Below are 20,630 nucleotides of genomic sequence, written 5' to 3'. Positions count from 1 at the left end.
TCAGATAGAAGCAAATGCAGCCATGTATTGTAGATTGTACCGACTTGGCACTTGGAAGTGTATAAAAAGTTGTGATTGACTGGCAGTTGGTGAAGAAGAATTCATGCCAAAAACAGTAGAGAATGCACATAACAGAGAAGCACAAAATCTTGTTTAACTTACTTGCCTTACTCTCCTGTAATTTTGTTTTCCTTGTCAGATAAATGATAGGGGGTTTTGAATATAAATATGTGTAAGTAAGTAAAATTACTGGACTAAGCAAAATTACTTCAATTTTCAAACAGCTTTATTAAATGATCCGTTATAAACAGGAAGACAAGGTCCATTTGATTTTTTTCAGATTTACATGTATGTCACTGATAAATTCAGATTCGTCAGTTTTTCATCTAGTGCCTTAACGGCAAAGAAGGAAAACATTGTGAGGTCTGAAATTGCACTTGATTCCTACATAGTTTGCAGATGCTGCTAAACTGGCAAAAAACGGTGAAACACACCCTCCAACTTCAGCAACTCATTTTGGGAAACTACAGATCATTTAGTGTAAAAAACGAAAGCGGGTCAGAACAGACTGCACAGAGATAAGCATCTTTGAACCAGTATCAAGGCTTGTGGAAAGGAGCAGATGTTCTCACGCCTTCTGAGAGATGTTCTTCACAGTTTCCTTTCTGAATATCTGGTAGATAGACAGTCCATTACAATTGAGATAGTACAAGAGTTCGTATTTGCATAGGATTGCTTGATGACTCGACAACTTGACTTAGCTTTGAAGAATTTTGAAGTGCAAATTTTCTTGTTTCACTATAGCAGTATGTAAACTTTGCAATAGATTTCTTTTTTCTTTTTTTTAGAACGAGGATCTCAAGGCCACTTTCTCTGAAAAGGCAGTGTCATTAACTTCATGGATACACTGGCACCTCCTTTTTATTTCAACTGAAGCTACAACTTAAGACTTGTTTTGGACCTCATAGTAATTACATCATCAACAAAACAAATTCTGACTGTTACTCAAACAGTTGCAAAGGGCTGGCAGCTACCCCAGACAGCTGGTATCCAAAATAAATTTATTTCTGGAGCAATTTGCTTCTAGTTTGTCTGTCTCCTTCTATCCCCTCCACTTGTACTGTTTGTAGGCTATGGAGCTCCCGAAGTTACGGGGCCTTGCTGAAACTTTCCTAAGTCACGCGTGCTGTTCACATCTGTGCTTTGGATCCCCGCGCAGAAATGACTGAGTGCTGTCGGCCAAGCGCTGACAGCCGGTTTTATTCTTTTTATACAGACATCAGTAAAAAACAATGGTGCAACTGAAATGGTTTGTAATGACAGCCTGATATGAGGCCTGACAGTACGAGAGTCCTGTAAGTTTCCTCTGTTATTCTGTCCTGGTACATGCCTTGAGTTGAAGGATGGGAATACTCGCCCATCCACTCATTCGACCCTCTGGCACAGCTCGAAGCCCCTCTTGGCAGGGGCCCCATCCTTCCGCCCCGTCCCGCCCCTTCCGCCGCCGCCTGCCGGCGCTGCCGCCGCCGCTTCCGGACGGGGGATGGGGGGTGGCGGTGGCCGCCGCCGCCGCCGAGGAGAGGCACGGGCAGAGGCGCAGGCAGGGCGCGGAGGAGCCGCTGCCGCAGCGCCCAGGGCCGGCGCGGCGGCACCGCCACTCGGCGGCAGGTGAGGCGGGGCGGGCTGCGGGGCCCTTCCCGGGAGGCCCGTACCGGGGACCCTTCCTTCCCGCGGGGCCGCCCCGCAGGTGGGAGCCCGCCCGCTGTCCCCGCTGCGGCGTGAACCCCCAGGGTGCGGGCGGGCCCCGCGGGTCTCGGGGCGAAAGGGCTGCCCCTGTCCTCCTGCAGAGGCTGTGCGGGAGGAGAGCAGCTTCGCCTGCCGGGGGGAAGACGAGCCTCCCGTGCTCTGTGTCCGCGCTAAAATCCGCTCCGCCGTAATTGCGGCGCCCGCCCGGCCCGGCACATCTCTGCCCAGCGTGAGCGCCCGCCCGGGAGCGCCAGCTGCGCGCTGGGGCCGTGTCGCCGGCGGGGCTCGGGCTGAAGGGGACAGCCCTCGTGCCCGGCTGTGCCGCTTTCGGGATGAACTTTGCCAGCCTCGTTAGGAGAGGCGTGTGAAGGTGTGGGACGGGCACCGAGCGGGGACGGGGCTGGCCCCGGGGGGCCGGGGCCTGCGGGCCTTGCGCGGTTTGTTGCGGGGCCTGGGGGCAGAGGGGACCCGTGTGGATTCTGATTCCCGCGTCAGCCTCCGCAGCAAACAGATCGTTCCTGGAAAAGATGCTTGGTTCAGTCTTACAGTCAGATAACGAAACGGTTGTACCGGTCGAAATAGATATTCTTATTACTTTTTCAATAAAATGGGTATGTTTTCTGAATACAAAATGTTCAGATTTGAATAAAAATGCTGTTGAGTGTGTAGGATTTGATTATTAACTAGGCAGTATGGAACAGTGCTGTTACTGGTTTGCATGTGTGCTCTTCGAGTTTCAGGGTTAAATGGTGGGGTCTGCCTATGAGGAGAGTGTTTGTGAAGTTTAGGGCCTGAGCATAAGGAAGTTGAAACTACTGGAACTGTTACCCACTCAGTCTCTTAAATCTATGTTACTGATGCATTATGTGGCCTTTTCACTTAGTTATTGCTGATTGCTGTTAAAAAAACCCTGGCACTTCTAAAAGGTAGGTTTTCCCAGCTCCCTGAGTTAATGGAAGAGACAAATGAGAGATAGTGTTAATGTTAACGTTTGTAATAAGTTGAAACGGTCTCATGGTTTTGTATTTGAGGCCTCAGTTTACAAAATTAATTTTAAAATTTTTTTTTATGTGCAATGCTCATTCTGTGTTGTAAGATGACTTGATGGCAAGATTCAACTTGGCTAATGTCTGCTCTGTCTCCACAGAGCTCCCTTGTGCAGCTGGACACGGTGTCTGTGCCACCTCCACAGAGCAGCTGATCATGCTGTGCTCTGGAGTGGCAAGAGCTCAGAAGACATTTCCTGGCATTTAAGTGCCCCTCCTGTTTGGTAGGGGGTGCTTCTCGCTGGATATCAGAGGTAAGGAAATGACTGTGTCTTTTTCTTCCTTTTGCTTTCTGTGATGTAGAAGTAAAGTGGAACTAACCTGTAAGATGAGTGTGAAGTGATTTTTATACCAGGTGAAAGGAATTTTGTAAAGTTTTATAAGGTTTTGGTGTGTAAGTACTGCTTAGATGTGAAGGAAACGTTCTGTAGATTTGTAAAGCACAAGAATTTTAAATTATCTTGTTTGCTCTTCTGTGTGATGTTTTTGCTGGCTGGTTGGGGGTTTATTTTAGTAGGATACTATTAAAATACAGGTTGACCTAGGAACTGTAATCTTTTGAGTTCTGTAGTATTGCTATTCTTTGTACAGAGCCTGCTTTTGCAGCCCACTTAGCTGGTTGAGGTTCACTAATCATATTACACTGTGTATGTTTGTTTGATCATCACATACCTTTTAGAAGTTTTTTATTTGTTACTTACTTTAATGCATCTAAAATGAGGAAGGCTATTAGATTTTCACTAGACCAGAAAGATCAGACTGTAAATCCTTGTGGAGAGTAAGATGAAACACAGTTTCACTTCAGATATTGTTCTGGTATTTGTTTGGATGGAGAGTTTGTTCATGTCTTCTCCTATTTCCATTTTAAGATGAGGGTGTGGGAAGAAAAGGGGAGAAAGAAACTTGAGTTGTTACTCCTAAGTTGTAGAGGGATAAAGAGCAGCCAACATTCTGTCACAGAAGGGATATACTACTTGAAACTGGAAGAAAAATACTCAACACTTGATATTTAGCCTGTAAAATGTTCAAGAACTTAGTCAAATAATAGTGAAATACTGTGAATGACATCCTAAGATAAGCGCTGGAGTACTTGATCAATTGTTTAAAAATCACTTGTGTGTGCCTTGAATTTTGTCAGTAGTATAAAAATTTGTTTTATTAGCTGGTTAGTAGATTAGAAGTTGAGCTGCTCTTAGTGTTCACTTGAGTATAATACGACCTGTTTGGCTTAATGAGGTGTAAGAGTCAGGGAGCAGTATGTATTCTGTTCATTTTGATGCAATATGTAACTGTACTTGGTGGTTCTTAAGACAAACACATGTAACTTTCAGGACTTTCTGTAGTAGCTGCTGTCACTCTTGTATGGAGGTGTCTCAACAGAAAGACTCTGCTAAGAATATAGAGCTAATATTTCATCCACTGCTGCACTTCAATAAATTATTCTCAAAAAGCTCATCTTCCTTGGTGGCTTAAAACCTGAGACTAAACTAGTGTTATTTTGAGATTTCTTATCTTACCTTCATGCATAGCACTAAGACCTTTGAGTACAGTTAAGCTACTGCTGATCATCTCACTTATGATACCAAAGTCACTAATTAAAACTCAATGCAAGTTTTACAGCAATATTTATGCATTTGAAATTATTGTATTCTTGCTTCAGGAAAATATCCTTTTTTTTGTCCCGTGGTGGGTATTGTGCTGTGTTTGATCAATTTTATATGTAGTATGGTAGCCATTTCATTTAAAAACTCTTGAAAAATCATGTATTGTTTTTGCATGTGTTCTTTTTGTCCTTCTGCTTGCAAGACACCTACGGTATTATAGGTATCTGGTGGCATTTAGAAGGTAAGGACTAAGCCACTGTATGCTACATGGCAGTGAAATCTTTGGTGCTATTTGCTTTAAATAAGCACTGAAGAATTTAGAGTTTCCAGGAAGAACAGGTGACAAGCTTCTCATGTAAGTCAGAGTCAGCAGAGTAGCTGAGCCTTGTGCTGCATAACAAGGCAGTGCTGTGTGTTCTTTTTCCAGCACAGCATTGCTAAGTTGCTGTGTGACAGTAGCCTTATTATTGCAGGCTGGCTCAGCACATGTTTTTGTGTAGCTTTTTTGTGCTGGGGAACCAAGGCCACCAACATGGGCCTTGCCCACATGGACAAAGTAGCAGCCTTTGCAGGGAGCAGCCTCTCCCCTGAGGTGTTGGATGTGCTCCTAAGCCAACAGACCCAGAGAAGGGGGGGGGGCGAGTTGGTATGGCCTGTTTTCAAACTGCAGCTTGGAACCTTCAAGCAGAAATGTAGGTTAAATCACTTGAGATTTGGTAGTTGTTCAGCATACTTCCCAAAATTCCTCTCCAGGACGGTGGGAATTGAATCTAGGGGGAAAAAGTCAAGGGGCAAGGCTCTCCCAGGTACCTGAGGGCAGGTGGTAAAGCAGTAATGGTGCCAGTAGAGATTTTGCATATGTGTCTAGAATAAACAAAACCAGTCAGCACTCTGCTAACTGCTGCAGACTTAACTAGGTTGTTTAACCCTTCAGCTATGACTCTGCTCTAATCAAGTTTTCAGCCTAATGTTACTGTGATATTAATGCTACTTTTCCTTGGCTGGAGTAGTGATAAGCAAATTCAACTTCCCACATTTTTACCTCAATATAGAGTCTCAAAGTCTGTAAGCTAGGAAAGTTAGGGAATTAATGGTTGACTGACAGCGATTCAGTAGATGGGAACATGATAAAATCATGGACAATCATGTTGAGGGAGGTTAATTTTCTCTGTATATACATCTAGGAAATTTTGCTGTCGGCTAGGGTATAGTCAGCCTCTCAGAGGCTTATTTCTTAAGATGCCACAGCCAAATTGTAGGAATGTTTATGGCTCACAAAGTAATGTTTTTCTTTTAAAAAAGTAAATACTTATACATGTGCAGTTCATATGCATTTGTGTTCATGCTTTTAATTGAAAGGCTGATGCAAGAAAAGGGACACACAGTACATACTGTTGGCAAGCTTGCTAAGTGTTAAGTCACAGTACCAGGAAAATAATAAACTAACTAGCTACAGACATTGCTGATGTCAGGTGAAAAGTATATTTTACCCTCTGACGCTTAAGTCTGTGCTTGCTTGGTGTTACTCATGTGTGTTATTCATAATTAAATAATGTTACCCATTATTTGGTTTAGTGATAAAACTAGTAATATGGAAGGCAAAAGAGTTCCCAGAGCTGTTTCCTTTCAGAAGACAGGTGCAGTCATCTAGGGGACTTGGCCTCTGCTGCATTATTCTTACATAGCAGTGTAGTGTAGAAGTTATGCAGCATTCTTCAGCTTCAAAAAGGAACAGGAGCAGTTGCACACAGGGCTCTGTACTTTATCCCAGGTGTTACAATTATTAGGGAAAGTGCCTTTTACCCTTTAAACCACACAAGTGTCACCAATTGAGTAGTCTGAAAGGGAAGGCAGTTTGAGGGTTTAAGAAGTTGCTTTGTCATTGAAAAATGATTTTAGCTGTTGCTGTTGAGACGAAATTAGCTACCTGTTCTGTGTAATGTTTTAAATTTTTGTTTTGTCATCATTTCTTTGTCTTTTCCAGTTGGCTAAGTGTCTTGTTGTTGGCAGTGTTTAAAAACAGAGCAGGTCCTATCAGTTGCATCTTGAGGTTAATGTAGACTTTCTCCCAAGCCCAGCCCATAGTGACCTTTGATGGGTGTGCTGATTCAGTGTTGTAAGGTTACTTTTATTGCACCTTTGGTAAGAGTTGATTTTTATTCCAGCAGTGCCAGATGAAGGAAGACTGAGCTGCTGTTAGGCTACTTGACTTGTAACAAATAAATAGAATTCTCTGAGGTTAGGGACAGTTTCCTGCCTTTGTCCTCAGAAGCTGCTTTGGTTAGAAGATGGTATCAGTAAGTTGAGTGTATTTGTGGTCGGGAGTTTACAATCACTGCTTTTAGAAAACTCATGATGATTACTATGTTATAAAACTCACTGTGATTAACAACTTCTTTTTTTCAGTATTTAGTCTGTATTTATGAGTAAAGAAAGCTGGAGTTCAGATAGGCAATTCAAGTTTGTTTATTTTTACTGGATGTTTTGGATTAGTATAAGAAGAATGTTGATAATACACTCATGTTTTAGATGTTGCTCAGTGGTGCTGACCCTAAGTCAAGGAGTTTTTGGTTTCCCCTGCTCTGCCAGTGAGGAGGGGCAGAAGAAGCTGGTAGAGACACAGCCAGGACAGCTGACCTGAACCTGGCCCAAGGAACATTCCATACCATGGAATGCCCTGCTTGGTATATAAATGGAGGGGGAGATTGGCCCAGAGGGGCTGACCACTGCTGGGGAACTGGCTGGACAAAGGTCAGCAGGTGCCGAGCAGTTGTAATGTGCATCACTTGTCTTTCTTGGGTGTTTTCTCTTTATGTTATTTCCACTGTTATTATTACTGTGTTTTACTTTATTACCCTTATTAAACTGTTCCTATCTCAACCCCTTGGGCTTACCTTTTTACTGTTCTCCCCCCCCCCATCCCACTGCAGCAGGAGTGGGCCAGGACATTTAATTGAATTAAATGTAATAATTTATTTTATTAGCTGTGTGACCAAAATAATTATTACAGTTATTTTTGAGCTACACTTTCAAAAATAGTATGATAACATAAAAATGAGAAAATACCCTTTTATATGGAGAAAGAAGCATATAGCATATACAGATATTCTAGTAGTTTGGGTTTTTTTGTAATTGTGTGCAACTATTTAAATGAAGGTGTTAAAGCTTGTTGTAAAATACTTGTTGACTGTATATGAAGTATTGAGAAATTTTAGCAATGAATTAAGTACATGTTGTTAATATACAATCAGCTCCTGAGAGAATATCTTCAGAAGTATTATGCCATTAATTATTTTAATTATTTTAGAAGGGTAAATGTGATTTGTGTGCTCATTTTTCTTCTAAAATATTGCTTTTGCACTGCTGGGAAATCTCATTTGGCAAATTGAATCTTCTCTGATACATTATAAAATAGTTTGTGGTTCTGTTAGATGAAAGCCAGAAGAAAAAGTTGCATCCAGTAATTATATTAAGAGCACAATAGGTACTGTGCCTCCTTAAAAAAGATGTGAGAAGGAAAGACGTTCTGTTTCTGGAAGAGCTGTGCCTCTGAAAAAGATGCAGAACTTTGCTGAATATTCATGATGGGTTTGAGTACCAGTTTACTATAGACAGCAGCTAAATAATAGATTAAATACACTGTTTCTTTGCTTTCATTCTGAAAGCCTTGAATGATGTATGTGGCAGTAGTGTATTGTCGTGCCTTGTATTTTCTGAGATTTGGTTGGCATGATTGAAGCATTTTAGTTAATTAGACTGTTTTTTCGAGTACAAAAGAGCTGTGAAATTGTAGCTGTTTCTTAGATGGTAGCTGTACATGAGCCACCAAATATAAATTATGCACAAATCCATTCTCGGATGCTGTGGGTCTTCAATATTGCATAAATGTTTTAGTACTTTTACTTCTCTGGTAGCCTTTCAGAGTTCTGTTGTGTTCCACATAATGTCCCGTGGTTAACTTTTTTCTTGGTTGTTGTTCTGGTGACTTGTCACCGCCATGTGACTAAAATGTTGCTGAGCTGTCTCTCCTCATTTCAGGCAATATTCTAGAGTCAGGAACACAATTATTGAGAAATCTGTATGAAGAGAATACCTCTCTTCTGGTTTTGGTGTGTTACTATGCTATCTACTACCACATCCATTTTAAAAATGCTTTGAAGCTTAAACCAGTACTTCATTTCTAGTAATGTTATTTTTCAAAGCTGAGTATTCTAAAGGATTCAGAATTCAGTAAGTATCTATCTTAATTATTGAGATCAAACAAAGAAATAGGATGGTTGTACCATCATCATACAGCTAACATACTTCAGCTCAGTACTGTTGCAGGTTTACTTGGAAGGAGTGGGGGAATGTCATATCATCAAAGCTTCAGTATGTATCTTAAAACAGTGGGATATATTGGACTGTATTAAAATGTATTATTTCAGCTTTAATTCAGTTTTAAAGCTGAAAACACAGTTTTTTGTGTTTGCTGGCTGTACTTCCTCATGTAGTTGATGAACTGCAAACAGTGCAAAAGTGTAATGATTAAGCTGGTATTTAAAGAGTAGTATTTGATTTTCATTTCCTAATGTAATTAACAAAGCAGGATTCATTTATTTATTTATTTATTTATTTATTTGCAACAAAATTAGAACAGTACACTGGATACATCTAGGAAATATTCTGCTTCTTGGAAACTTTAGGTTTCTATTTAGGAGCAAATGAGATAATCTTAATTTAGTTTTTCTTGAATAAAAAAAGCATTTTTGTATTACTTGCTGTAGAAATTAGGTTTGGTTTTTAGCTATCTCTTATGTAAAATGTCTTGGGCTAATTAAGCATCTAAAATTGCACAACAGACACTGGCATTTCAGTGATCTGTGCTAAACACTGGTGTTGTCTCTCTCGGCTGTGCAGCAGGTCAGCGTGGCTGGCGGATCAAGGGGCAGGATGGCGGGCAATAACCAGCTTTGCATTCGACGTTGGACTACCAAGAACGTGGCCAAGTGGCTGAAGGAAGAAGGCTTCTGTGAATATGTGGATCTTTTGTGCAACAGACACAGGCTCGATGGAATTACCCTGCTGACCCTTACTGAGTATGACTTGCGATCTCCTCCTCTGGAAATCAAAATCTTGGGGGATATCAAGAGGCTGATGTTGTCCATACGCAAACTGCAGAAGCAGCACATTGACGTCCTGGAAGAGCTGGGTTACACCAGTGATGGTCATGCTGGCACCGTGTGCCCAGCTGGTTCACTACAGGGGGGAGATTGGTTTTGTAATGGTGAAGTACCTCGGGACTATGATGGACCAATTACTGACTTGAATGGTGATCAGTATCAATATGCAAATGGAAAAAACAAACATGCCACACGAAGACTGGACCCAGAGTATTGGAAAACAGTTTTGAGTTGTGTGTATGTCTTCATAGTGTTTGGCTTTACATCATTTGTCATGGTGATAGTACACGAGCGGGTACCTGACATGCAGACATATCCACCTCTGCCAGACATATTTCTAGATAGGTAAGATATTTTCTTTCTAAATAAAATAGTAATGTGATGCTTAAAATACAGGCTGTCTTTTCTCAGTTTTCAAAGTTTCATATGCTCTAGAAGAAAGTTTTTGTGCTCTAGAAGATGCCTCTGCAAAATAGTAATAAAAGTCAAGTAAGTCCTGCTAAGATGGCAATGCAGATCAGGTAGATGCAGAGATTTGGGTTTAGGGGAAAATAAATTGAGCTGTTGTTCTACCTAGTGTATATTTAGTTTTACATCTCAAACTCATTGCAACACAGTAATTACTTTGTCCATCCTTGCATTCTGGTAAAAAGCATGATGGTCAGCTGGCATAGAAATGCAGCCATATGCATTTTCTGAAATCCAGTTTCTGCCATGAAGCTTAAGGTGTCTTGATATAAAAAAAAAAGACTTTGGATGAAGGAATATTTTGGTCTGTGAGTGAGCAAGGAAATTAAGAGGGAGCAGCATTGGTACTGTATTTTTACTGTTATCCCACTGTCAGCTTGGTGAAGATGGTCTAGGGAAACTCTGAAGTTGAATGAAAAGACCAGCATCTCTTTTAACAGGTCATTAGCCACTGTTGTGACTTATGCAGTACCTGTTCATTTTTTTTAAGAAAATATTTCACTTCAGGCAAAGAAGAGACACAATGGCAAAGGTCAAATTCTAGTCATTGACACCAGGTTTAATAGAGGATAAATGTTCTCTTTGAGAATGAGCACTTGCACCATGAAGAACTTAACTGCCTAGAGAGTTTTAAAAGATGAGCAAAACTGTTACAGAGTTCAGCCTTTGTGATCTTCCTGTTCCTGCCAGTAATTTCCATTTTCATTAATGGCTTTCAAGAAGTCAGTAAGACTCTAATCTTTTAAGTGTGCAGAATCCCCCATAAACGTATATATAACTCATCAAGGACAGACCACATCCAGCAGAGTGGAAGAGGGCAGAGAGAACAGGAGCTGTGGCATTACTGGATTTTGTTCCCAGGGTGCTCCCATGGTATTCAGTGCGCAGGAGGATGGGGGAGGCCAGAAAGCAGCAGCTCACAGAGCAATGACAGGGGATTACTACAAAGCTCATGTTTGAGTGGTGCTTTGCTACCCCTTTGTATCAGGAGGAGCACAAAACTATGAGGAGCAGCGTCTCTTGAAATCTGATCTGTATTTTGGTGACTGAAGAGTGGAAATTGTTACTGGTGCCTTATGAGTGCAAGAAGGTCTTAGATCTTTTGACAGGGAAGGCTGAAATGTTTTCATTTAGTGATTATTACTGAAGTTTTGAAAACAATTTTTATTTTTTCTGATACTTTTCTGTGCAATTCTGCTTCATTACAAATGTTCAATGTTTTTGGCCTTGCAGCATTTAATTCATTGTATTGACGTGGCATTCTTGCAAGCATGAGCAGCATAATTGACATGATTCAAATTTTTGTCAGAATGAAAAAGGTTGTTGTGAAACAATAGTGGGGGAACACATCCTATTAGTAAATCATGTGTGAATTAAGAGAGCATACTAGAGATTTTCCCCTAGTGAATTCTGTGTAAACTGAAAGCACATTATTAGGAAGGAGATAACTGAATATATTTCAAATTCTATTTCATTCAGTCTGACCAAGGTATTTTTGACTGTAGTTTATACTATTGTCAGATAAATGCAAATTAGTTTTGAGGTTAGATCCTCACATGCCCTTATTTCCAATACCAAGACTAGGAAAAAAATAAGCCCTTGCATTAACTTTCTGCTTTCTCTTTTTTTTAGCGTCCCTAGGATACCATGGGCTTTTGCTATGACTGAAGTATGTGGTGTAATTCTTTGCTACATTTGGCTCTTGGTTCTTCTGCTTCACAAACACAGGTAGATTTTATAAAGTCCGAAGTAACTGGTACTTTGATGCAGAGAAAAGACCATAACAAGAATTTATTATGATTGTTTAAGAAGTTCCATTCCGTAAGAATCTTGTCAACTTCTGGTATGTCTCTGTTAAAATGGATTAGGGAGGATTTCATCTAGAATGATGGCTTGTGAATCTTTGCAAGGAGTAATATGAATTGACTTTTTTACCATATTTATAAGTAATTTCCTTCAGAACATAGGTATTTCAGAGAGTTGTCAGTATATACACTCATGCTGTAACAGCTTTGTGTCTAAGAAAGTGCCAGAAGAATGAATTACCACAGGATATCTGAGCCAGCCTGGAAATTTGCTTTCACAGAGGGACAGAAAATACTTTTGCATGCATATTTTAAGTTAAATTTTCACTGGTTCATTGATTTTATCAGTTTGCCAACAGAAGGGATGCATGCCAAAGCTAGCACAAGAGTAGCTGCAGAGCTGGAGCTGTACCTTTTGGTGACAGTGAGGTTGCTACAATGTCTCACCCTCTCGTGTAGAACCTTATTTTTAGAGAACTACTTAATTGGAAAAAAACCAAAAAACTGTCGTGAAACTTGCAGTGACGATGGCAGGACTTAATGGGATTAAGTTGGGGTGAGGTGAAATGTTTTTATCATAACTTCCCTGATCTCAGTTCCTGTGTACTTTTCCCAGATCTATACTGCTGCGCAGGCTGTGCAGCCTCATGGGGACAGTATTTCTATTACGCTGCATTACAATGTTTGTTACCTCACTCTCGGTGCCAGGACAGCATTTGCAGTGTACTGGAAAGGTAAAAACTTCAAGTGCTTTAAATTATTTTTCCTGTTTCCTTTTGTAAAAAAATACTTAAGACATTATTAAGATTGTTGCAACCATAGTGTTAGATGTGTGTTTTTTAGGAACATCGTGTTCCTCTCCTGTTTCCTTGTCCTTGCATTAATTACCATAGGCAGTCAAACATCCCTAGGAGTCCTAGAAGCACTTGCCACTGTGGAGAGTATATGGTTATTTGGGGAAGGGTGTTCAGAATGTTTCACACTGTAAAAGGGAGACAGAAAGTCAAAGAGATGTGTGCGTTTAAGCCACTAACTTCATGAAGAAAGACTGAAAGGGAAGTAATCATTTCTTTGTCTTGTTGGTTGCATGGTTTTGGAAAAAAAGAAAACAACAAACTATTATTGTTTCACCCCTTCTCATAAGGGATATTCTTAGAACATGGGATTTGATGGTTTCATCCTAACTTTTAGTTGGGAGAGGTTTGAGCTGAACAAATGGAAAGCTTGATAATGATACATTTGGGAGACTGAACACATTCAAAAAAAGGTGGCAGGCTCTGTGGGTAAATCACTTGGAACAAAATACTTGCTCTAAATTCCAGTATTCATAAGAGGTATAATGAATATAATTAGTATTTGCATTTACTAATGTGACTCATTGCCACGGTGAAATTCAAAGGTGTGCTAACCTGCATTTTAATAAAAGACACATCATGATAAATGGTATTAAACAAACATAGTGCAGTACAGCTCACTTTGGGGATATACTGTTTGGGCAGTGGAGTTGGAACTTAGTAAAGGTTAATATCACTGTTTTTCAGTTGTATGGCAATGTTTGGGCCAAACTCCAGCGGGCATTTGCAATATGGAGTGGCTTTGGAATGACTCTGACTGGAGTGCATACATGTGGAGATTATATGTTCAGTGGTCACACTGTCGTCCTGACCATGCTCAACTTCTTTGTCACAGAATGTGAGTACAGAGTGTCAACACTCAAATGTCCTTAAGAGTATGTACAGAGGTGTGAGAGTGTAAACATTTGAATGTCCTTAAGTATTAAGAATATCTGCTCCTTGACCTTCTCGAAAAGTTCAAAGTGTAACATTTAAGCAAACAAATACAAATTCAGATTGCTGTGCTCTTTCTCAGGTTTGTGACAGCCAAGTCACAGCGAGGAAAGGAACACCACCTCCTTGCATGGGGGATGAATAAGGCACTTTTCAATGAACATATGAGCCAAGAAATTTAAAAGGCTTCCTGGCTTGCTACTGGGAGACTACTTGGGAAGATAGTTAGGATTGTCTGTTACTCTTCCCTTCCATAGGTATCTGCCACTGACTCCTGTCAGCCAAAACACCTGGCGAGGTTTCCGTACATTTACATAATCCATAAAGCCAAACCCCATAGCAAGTGAGGAGATATGAAACAGCAGTACCCTTCTGTAAACACCAACAGTGATTTGATACATTTTATGGCAAGCAAAGACAATTAGTTTGAGTTCAGCTATGATGTAATTAGTGCAGTCACAGTAATGTAGCTTTCATTACATCTTCCTCCTTGTAAGATAGGAAAGACATGATTTTCATGAAAAGAATTTGGTTGAACAAAGAATTCTGATTTGCAGGGTGCTAAACTATTTAAGGATGCTCTAGTTAATCCAGAAATGCATTTTAAAATGAAGTCATGAACTGATAGACATATATAACTTGTGTGGTTGCTTTTGTTGGATTTATTGGACCTGTCTGCAACATTTTTGAATGAAGAGAGTAACTTATCTCATTTTTGGATGAAAAATCTGTATAAAAACTTGGAATGTCTAGGCCTGCATTTTGAGACAGTCAAGGTTAATCACTTTCTGTTTCCTCCTAGATACGCCAAGGAGCTGGAACTTCTTGCACACCTTGTCCTGGGTCCTGAATCTCTTTGGAATCTTCTTCATTTTGGCTGCACATGAACATTATTCTATAGACGTCTTCATTGCCTTTTACATCACAACAAGGCTCTTTTTGTATTACCATACATTGGCTAATACTAGAGCATATCATCAGAGTAGGAGGGCAAGGATATGGTTTCCAATGTTTTCTTTTTTTGAATGCAATGTTAATGGTACTGTTCCCAATGAGTATTGCTGGCCCTTTTCAAAACCTACTATACTAAAAAGATTAATTGGTTGAAGACTGTGTGGGTCAGTTCAGATTTTTATGAAGCATTATGACTGAGATCCTACAAGGCTAGCTACAAGGGGGAAGTCAAGTAACATTTTTCACTCCGTGATCTCCTCCTTGCCTTGTTTTTTGGATTCTTAGCCATAAAATGGGGTTTCCATACTTTACAGGGATGTGTTTTGTTTTCTCCTTGTGAAAACAGAAAACAATGCAGGGATGGGTAAAGGCTATCAGTGAAGCACGAATATAAACCAGAATACTGTTACCCTTGGTAAGGTTCTGTGTGAATGTTTATGGAACATTAACCTGAAATATGTATTGAATATAACACACCCTTTACAGGTCCAGATAATCTTTGTTACCTGAGTGCCAGCCTTTACATATACTGACAAAAAATTAAAACTTTATAAAGCCTTTCTTTGAAAGCAATCATAAATGTAATTTTTAAAACAAACTGTGTATATTTAAAGATTGAGGAGGTCTGTGTCATAATGAAGAAAGCAGTATAGTTCCATGCTGAGAGGGTCTCTTATCTGTTAAATTACAAGTCTTGATAGTAGAAATGGTCTGCATACAGGTTGCCAAAAATGAAAGTCTGCCTTGTGGCTGTGCAGTGATGATATTTTTTTAAATGAGAACTTATTTAGTCTAGTCTATTAGTTGTCTGTATGGTTCTAGCACTTGAAAGTTTTCCGTTTTGTGTTTAAATGAGTTACAGTAAGTGGAACATCCACTGAAAGTAAACTTAGCTTTAGTGAGTTTAAAGCCACAAAGTAACTTTTGTGTGGTCTTCATTGCTTTATACCCAAACTCATGCATGCTTTTCAGGAGCAGTTCTTTAATGTTGGAAAAACAGAACAGTTGTCTTTGTGTATCTTACTGTCCTTAAATGGATGGGGAAAATGCATGTAGTAACTCTTTCAGGAATAGTAATAATAGTGAGTATTGGAAATAGTGCTCATGTTGATGTATGTTTTAGCACTCTGGTGTCAACAATATGGTGACTATCTCTGGATATATATATGCACAGTATATTTGGTTATATATATAAACACATAGTATATGTTTTTCTAACAACCATGAAAAGAGGCTAGTTCTTAATTTAAGTTGCTCATTTAATACCCTAAAAGATACCATAAACAGTTGAGTTTTACTTGTTGAAAAAAACGAAACCACAACCCACAACAAGACATCCCCCAAAACCTCAAACCAACACTCTGAGTCCATAATGCATGAGCAGGGTCACACAAGGGTTGGTGATCTCTTAGCCACCGGATTGTAAGGGACAATACTAATGTTGTCTGTAGAGCCTTGGAATTAGATTTGTGCTAAATGAAAACTGATAGGTACAAGGTACAAAATCATAAAAATGGCATAGACCTTTTAATTTGACTATTGCAACTTCAGATGTGCAAATGTAGTGTAAGTCAGCTTTAGAAAGTTACACAAACAATTCCCAGCTTGTTACAAGCTGACTTAATGGGCACTATGTACTTGTTTGTGCATGAAATGAAATCCACTTGGAATTTGCAAGGTTTTGTGTTTGGGGACTTGTAACCTACTGTGGGCTACTCCTGGCTGTATTGTGTTCCTTTTATAAACCTTGATTGTACTAACTTGACTACCTTACACTGTTCATATTATGTTACTTTTGTAACTTAATTTTGCTCCTATTCCACAGAAAAATGATGCATCTTGGAGTATCTCTGCCAACTGTAATGAGCACATGTACACTGTACTATTACAGATATTTTTATATTTATAACATTCCAATTTTTTAGCAGAAATGCAGGTTTAATAATATATTGTTCAATCTACCATAGCCTGATGGCTTTTGCCATCCAAATTGGGGGAGTATGCTTACACTTTAAAAAAAAAAAAGGAGAAAATATTCTGAAAGATTTAAAGACTTGGCATTTGCTGCTCTTAACTTTCTGATTTCAGAAAGGTAATTTGAACATTCCTCTTGAGACTTTATAATGGAAGAGCTCTATTTGTTAACTTATATTTGCCTTTGCAATGCACACAGTTATGAATGCTGTTTTTCTAAACTCTGGGAAACATCTATTCTCAGGATGTGCAGGATTGTAATCTGAGTTATATGGAGAGGTATGCAATTAAACTTGCAAAGCTGTTAATTTTGAAAATAACCATTTGAGTAGTAACTGGCATAACTGCATCTAAAGTGAAATATTATTCTGCAACTTAGGCATGCAGGAGAATTTGCAAGTACAGCCCAGTGTAACAATGTTTACAGAAAGTAAAACTATCATTTCAATATTTTTTGTAGCAAAGTTCATATACATTGAAACGTAAGGATTCTTTGTTCTAATTTAATTTTCAAATTCCACTAAGTAAATTGTGTTTTAAATCAGCCTTGTCTATCATTTTTTTTTTAAAGAAGCTTGTTCTTTTGTGCTGTTTCCCTTGATGCTAGATACCTAAGTCCAAGATAAGTGATATAAAATGGTTGGTTTTGTTAGCATTGGAGTGGATTGAAACACTGTCAGGGTAATTGTCCTCTGCTCTTTTGGAAGTTCATTGTATCTGTCTGTAAACATGCAAGAGGAAAGCTTGAAGTTGATAGAAAACAGAAAAATGTGATCTTGCTGGCAAGTGCAAGGAGCACAGGTCAGTCTGTAAAGTTGGGAATGTAAGCTTTACTGTTAATTAGATGGAAACAAGTTGCAGGTAATTGATAGGCTTAACTGATAGGATTTTGTACTTCCTTTTGAGTCAGTGTTTTAAAAGCATTTTGCTGCTTCTGTTGCTGACAAGCACTTTTAAGTAAAGGCAGCAGAGCACCTTGGGCCTTGGATTTAATGCTTAGTATGTTCAGAGATGTCTTCCTTTATGTTCACATGCCACCACTGCTCTCCTTTAGCATGTTGCACCTCTTTTGTGCTAAGTTGTCTTCTGTGGTCTCTGTGAGTGCCCACACTATCTGAACCCAGAATAATGAATTAATTACTGTGTAATGCCAGCAAGTGCAAGTGTCTCAACAACATTGGTACTATAAAGTGCACAAATGAATCAAGTAGCAAAGTCTAAATATATATATACAAAAGAAGGGGAGGGTCACATTTTTTTGCTAGCTTAGCAAATTTAGTAATATTTGAGACTTGGCAATAGGGTTGGGCTCTTCCTAATAAGTTTGGGGATATGTGTGCACATACCTGCAAGTGATAGACACAGACTCTTCCCCCATCCTTTTTCTTTGGTTTTTTGTACCTTATGACACAGATTCTTATCATAGCTTTCCTAAACTTTTTGCCTTTAGTTTTTCATTTCTGAAAGATGCCTAAAGTGCGTTATGACATTACACCTGCACCAGAGTTAGACCTTGATAGGTGTGCTTTTTAACTAATTCTGATTACACTGACAAAAACTTATGAAAGGATCTTTAAGCAAGGTTCTCCAGCTGATCTTGAATGATGCTATAGAAAGCTTCCATACATGCAATTTATCTTCATGTCCAGTGGCAAACATGGTAACACACACAGTGTCAGTACAGAAATGTAGATGGGTCTGAAGTATTTAAATGTCCAAGACTAGCAAGGATTGGAGCCCATAAGTGCACTGCTTGACTTGTATGCTGAACTTCAAGCAAATTACTAAATACTCTTGACTTCAGTGAGTGTTACCATTTTAGTTTAAACATTTTTTTGGATAAGGCCCAGTGCATACTGTGTGGTATCCTGCTACAGTAATGGGAATAGATAATGTCACTTTCTTTTTGATTTTCTCTGCTGTCTCCCCTCTTATCTACTGTAGAAGAAAACATTCCAGTAGAATTTCAAAGAAATTTCTACTTAACTGGGTTCTGAAAGAAGAAGTCTGTCAAAAACCAAAAGACTGAATAAAACCTCGATAATTTCCTGCTTTAAGAAGCAAGGGTCAGTTAAATTTTTTTGGGGAAAAAAAGTTATTTTTGATGCAAGCATGTTAAATAACATCATTTAGAATTATTGAAACCCTCTGAGGAGGATAAAAGCACAGGTTCCTATAATCTTCTTTTCTATATAGCTGTATCTTGTGTAGTGCCAAAAAGAGAGTAAAGAGGAAAGAGTCGGGCTCAGACACCACTAAAAGTGTTTTGCAGCAATTAATACCTCCTTGCATTTTAACCATTGCCTGCATGCTTAGTGCTGTACTTCTCCATTACTGTTTAGCTAGTTTTCTGAGGTATGAAAGCCCATTTGGTTTTCAAACATCCATCATGGGGGAAAAAAAACAAACAACCAAAACACCCCAAACAGTAGATTCTATGGACCTGGAGTATAACAAAAGGAATGTAAAACAACTGTGATAGCTTTTCATCATGTCCATGTAGTTCCTACTGAAGAGTTAGGGAGAATTTGCAGTAATCTACAGACAGTGCCGATTTTTTCTTTAATAACCATGGGTACCTTTTTAGAAATCTGACCTGTAACTTCAGATAGCACCATAGGAGAGAAGTATATTTGACAGAAGTCCTAGCAGTGAGACAGCTTACTCTTTGAATTATTTTGTGCATTAGACTTCAACAATAAGGGTTAATTGATAGACCATTGGTTTGTAAAATTATAAAATACAAAATATTTCTGATCTGTCTTTGACCTTGTCACTGTTCTAATTGAAACAGTATTCCTGGGGGGGAAAAAAGTTCTTTGGAGTGAACCTATTGATGTCTTGTTCATTATATGAAGAAAACCACAAAAACACCCTTACAACTCCTCAAACACTATAGTATTGTGAACACTGAACCTTCCATATAGCAGTATCCTGCAGACTTACCACTTGTGTCCTAACAAATTTGCAGTGAGTATTATGTACATAGTTCAGTGACATGCACATTTTAAAAGCCAGTTTATAGTAAGTGTGTAAGAACTTAAGGATAAATGTGGAGCACAATAACCTGACCTATTGGCCCTGACTGTGTAGTTAGAAAGACTAACTGTAACTTAGTTTTGCTCTTTGCACTTTTGTCAAAAAAGGAGAAATTTTGTCAAATTTGAGAAACCACAAACTGCATTGTACTTGGTACTTAACATAATAAGGATGTAGAAACCTGGCTGTTCACACAGAACTGTTACTTCAGTTTTGTCCTGACAGAAAATAGTGTTATCTAATGGCTAGAAGGTATGCCAGTGAAGTGTAGAATACTGTAAATAAGTAAATATTGTTTTGATTCTAAACTCAGATTGAATTAATATATTGTTTTATATCTTTGTTGTGTTAAACATATTTAAAATACTAAAATAAAATATTTGAAAGATTACAAATGCTTGATTTATTTTATATGCGAAATGATGGCTCATTGTTAGTGCTGTGACTGTGAAAGTATTCCTGACCACAGGTGTGACGGTGTTATGAGGTTTTGCTTCAGTATGGAAGTAATGCTGGCAAAATATAATTGGCACAGGCTGTGGGAATTTGTTACAAGTATGTGCATATACTTCAAATCATTTCTGGAGAAGTACCTGTTCTGGGTGATGCAGGAATTACAGGTTTACAGCTGTGGTCTCAAGTTTTCAGCTACCTGTAAGGGGTTTGCTTTTTGTTTGGCACTGATCTGTGACAGATTCTGGTAAAATTGCAGGTTTTCCCTGGAACAGGGAAACAGCTGCCCAAGACTAAATTCCTGTTGCTGTCAAAATTGTAGTGAAGTTCGATACTAGGATAGGATAGATACTCTCTGGACTGTTCACAGAAATCATTTGATGTGGGCCAAACATTGACAGCCAGTTTGGTAACAGTTCTGTTTTTTTCTAATAGTGTGTCATTAGTTTATCACAAGGTTCTTTTCAAGTTCTAATGCCACAGAATGCAAGATCAATTTGAAAGAGGCTGTGCTTTTCAAACAAGGATTCATCATTCAATTTAAATATTAAAAAAATTCACTTTTTTCCCCCCTCACTCTGCTACATGAAGT

At 39.0% G+C, this 20,630-nt stretch overlaps 1 protein-coding gene across 1 annotated transcript; it reads left to right on the top strand.

Annotated features, from left to right (window-relative positions):
• Positions 1–1,499: 1,499 nt before the first annotated feature.
• On the top strand, positions 1,500–19,980 carry SAMD8 (sterile alpha motif domain containing 8). Its single transcript, XM_038140641.1, has 7 exons — positions 1,500–1,668; positions 2,894–3,046; positions 9,296–9,903; positions 11,659–11,754; positions 12,448–12,565; positions 13,373–13,523; positions 14,421–19,980. Exons 3-7 carry the CDS (start codon positions 9,329–9,331, stop codon positions 14,723–14,725), a joined length of 1,245 nt encoding a protein of 414 aa, XP_037996569.1. The 5' UTR covers positions 1,500–1,668; positions 2,894–3,046; positions 9,296–9,328; the 3' UTR covers positions 14,726–19,980.
• The last annotated feature ends 650 nt before the right edge of the window (positions 19,981–20,630 follow it).

This window comes from Motacilla alba, chromosome 6 (genome assembly GCF_015832195.1).
Source record: "Motacilla alba alba isolate MOTALB_02 chromosome 6, Motacilla_alba_V1.0_pri, whole genome shotgun sequence".
Taxonomy (NCBI): Eukaryota; Metazoa; Chordata; class Aves; order Passeriformes; family Motacillidae; genus Motacilla; species Motacilla alba.
Note: the sequence above shows the minus strand (reverse complement) of the source record. Positions and strands in the feature narration are given on the sequence as shown.

What these genes read in the sequence shown, in the direction of transcription:
- SAMD8 (XM_038140641.1), top strand. Translation starts at nt 9,329, where the DNA reads ATGGCGGGCAATAACCAGCTTTGCATTCGACGTTGGACTACCAAGAAC. An exon ending in CTTCTGCTTCACAAACACAG is followed by an intron (nt 11,755 to 12,447) that starts GTAGATTTTATA and finishes TACTTTTCCCAG; the next exon opens with ATCTATACTGCTGCGCAGGC. An exon ending in ATTTGCAGTGTACTGGAAAG is followed by an intron (nt 12,566 to 13,372) that starts GTAAAAACTTCA and finishes ACTGTTTTTCAG; the next exon opens with TTGTATGGCAATGTTTGGGC.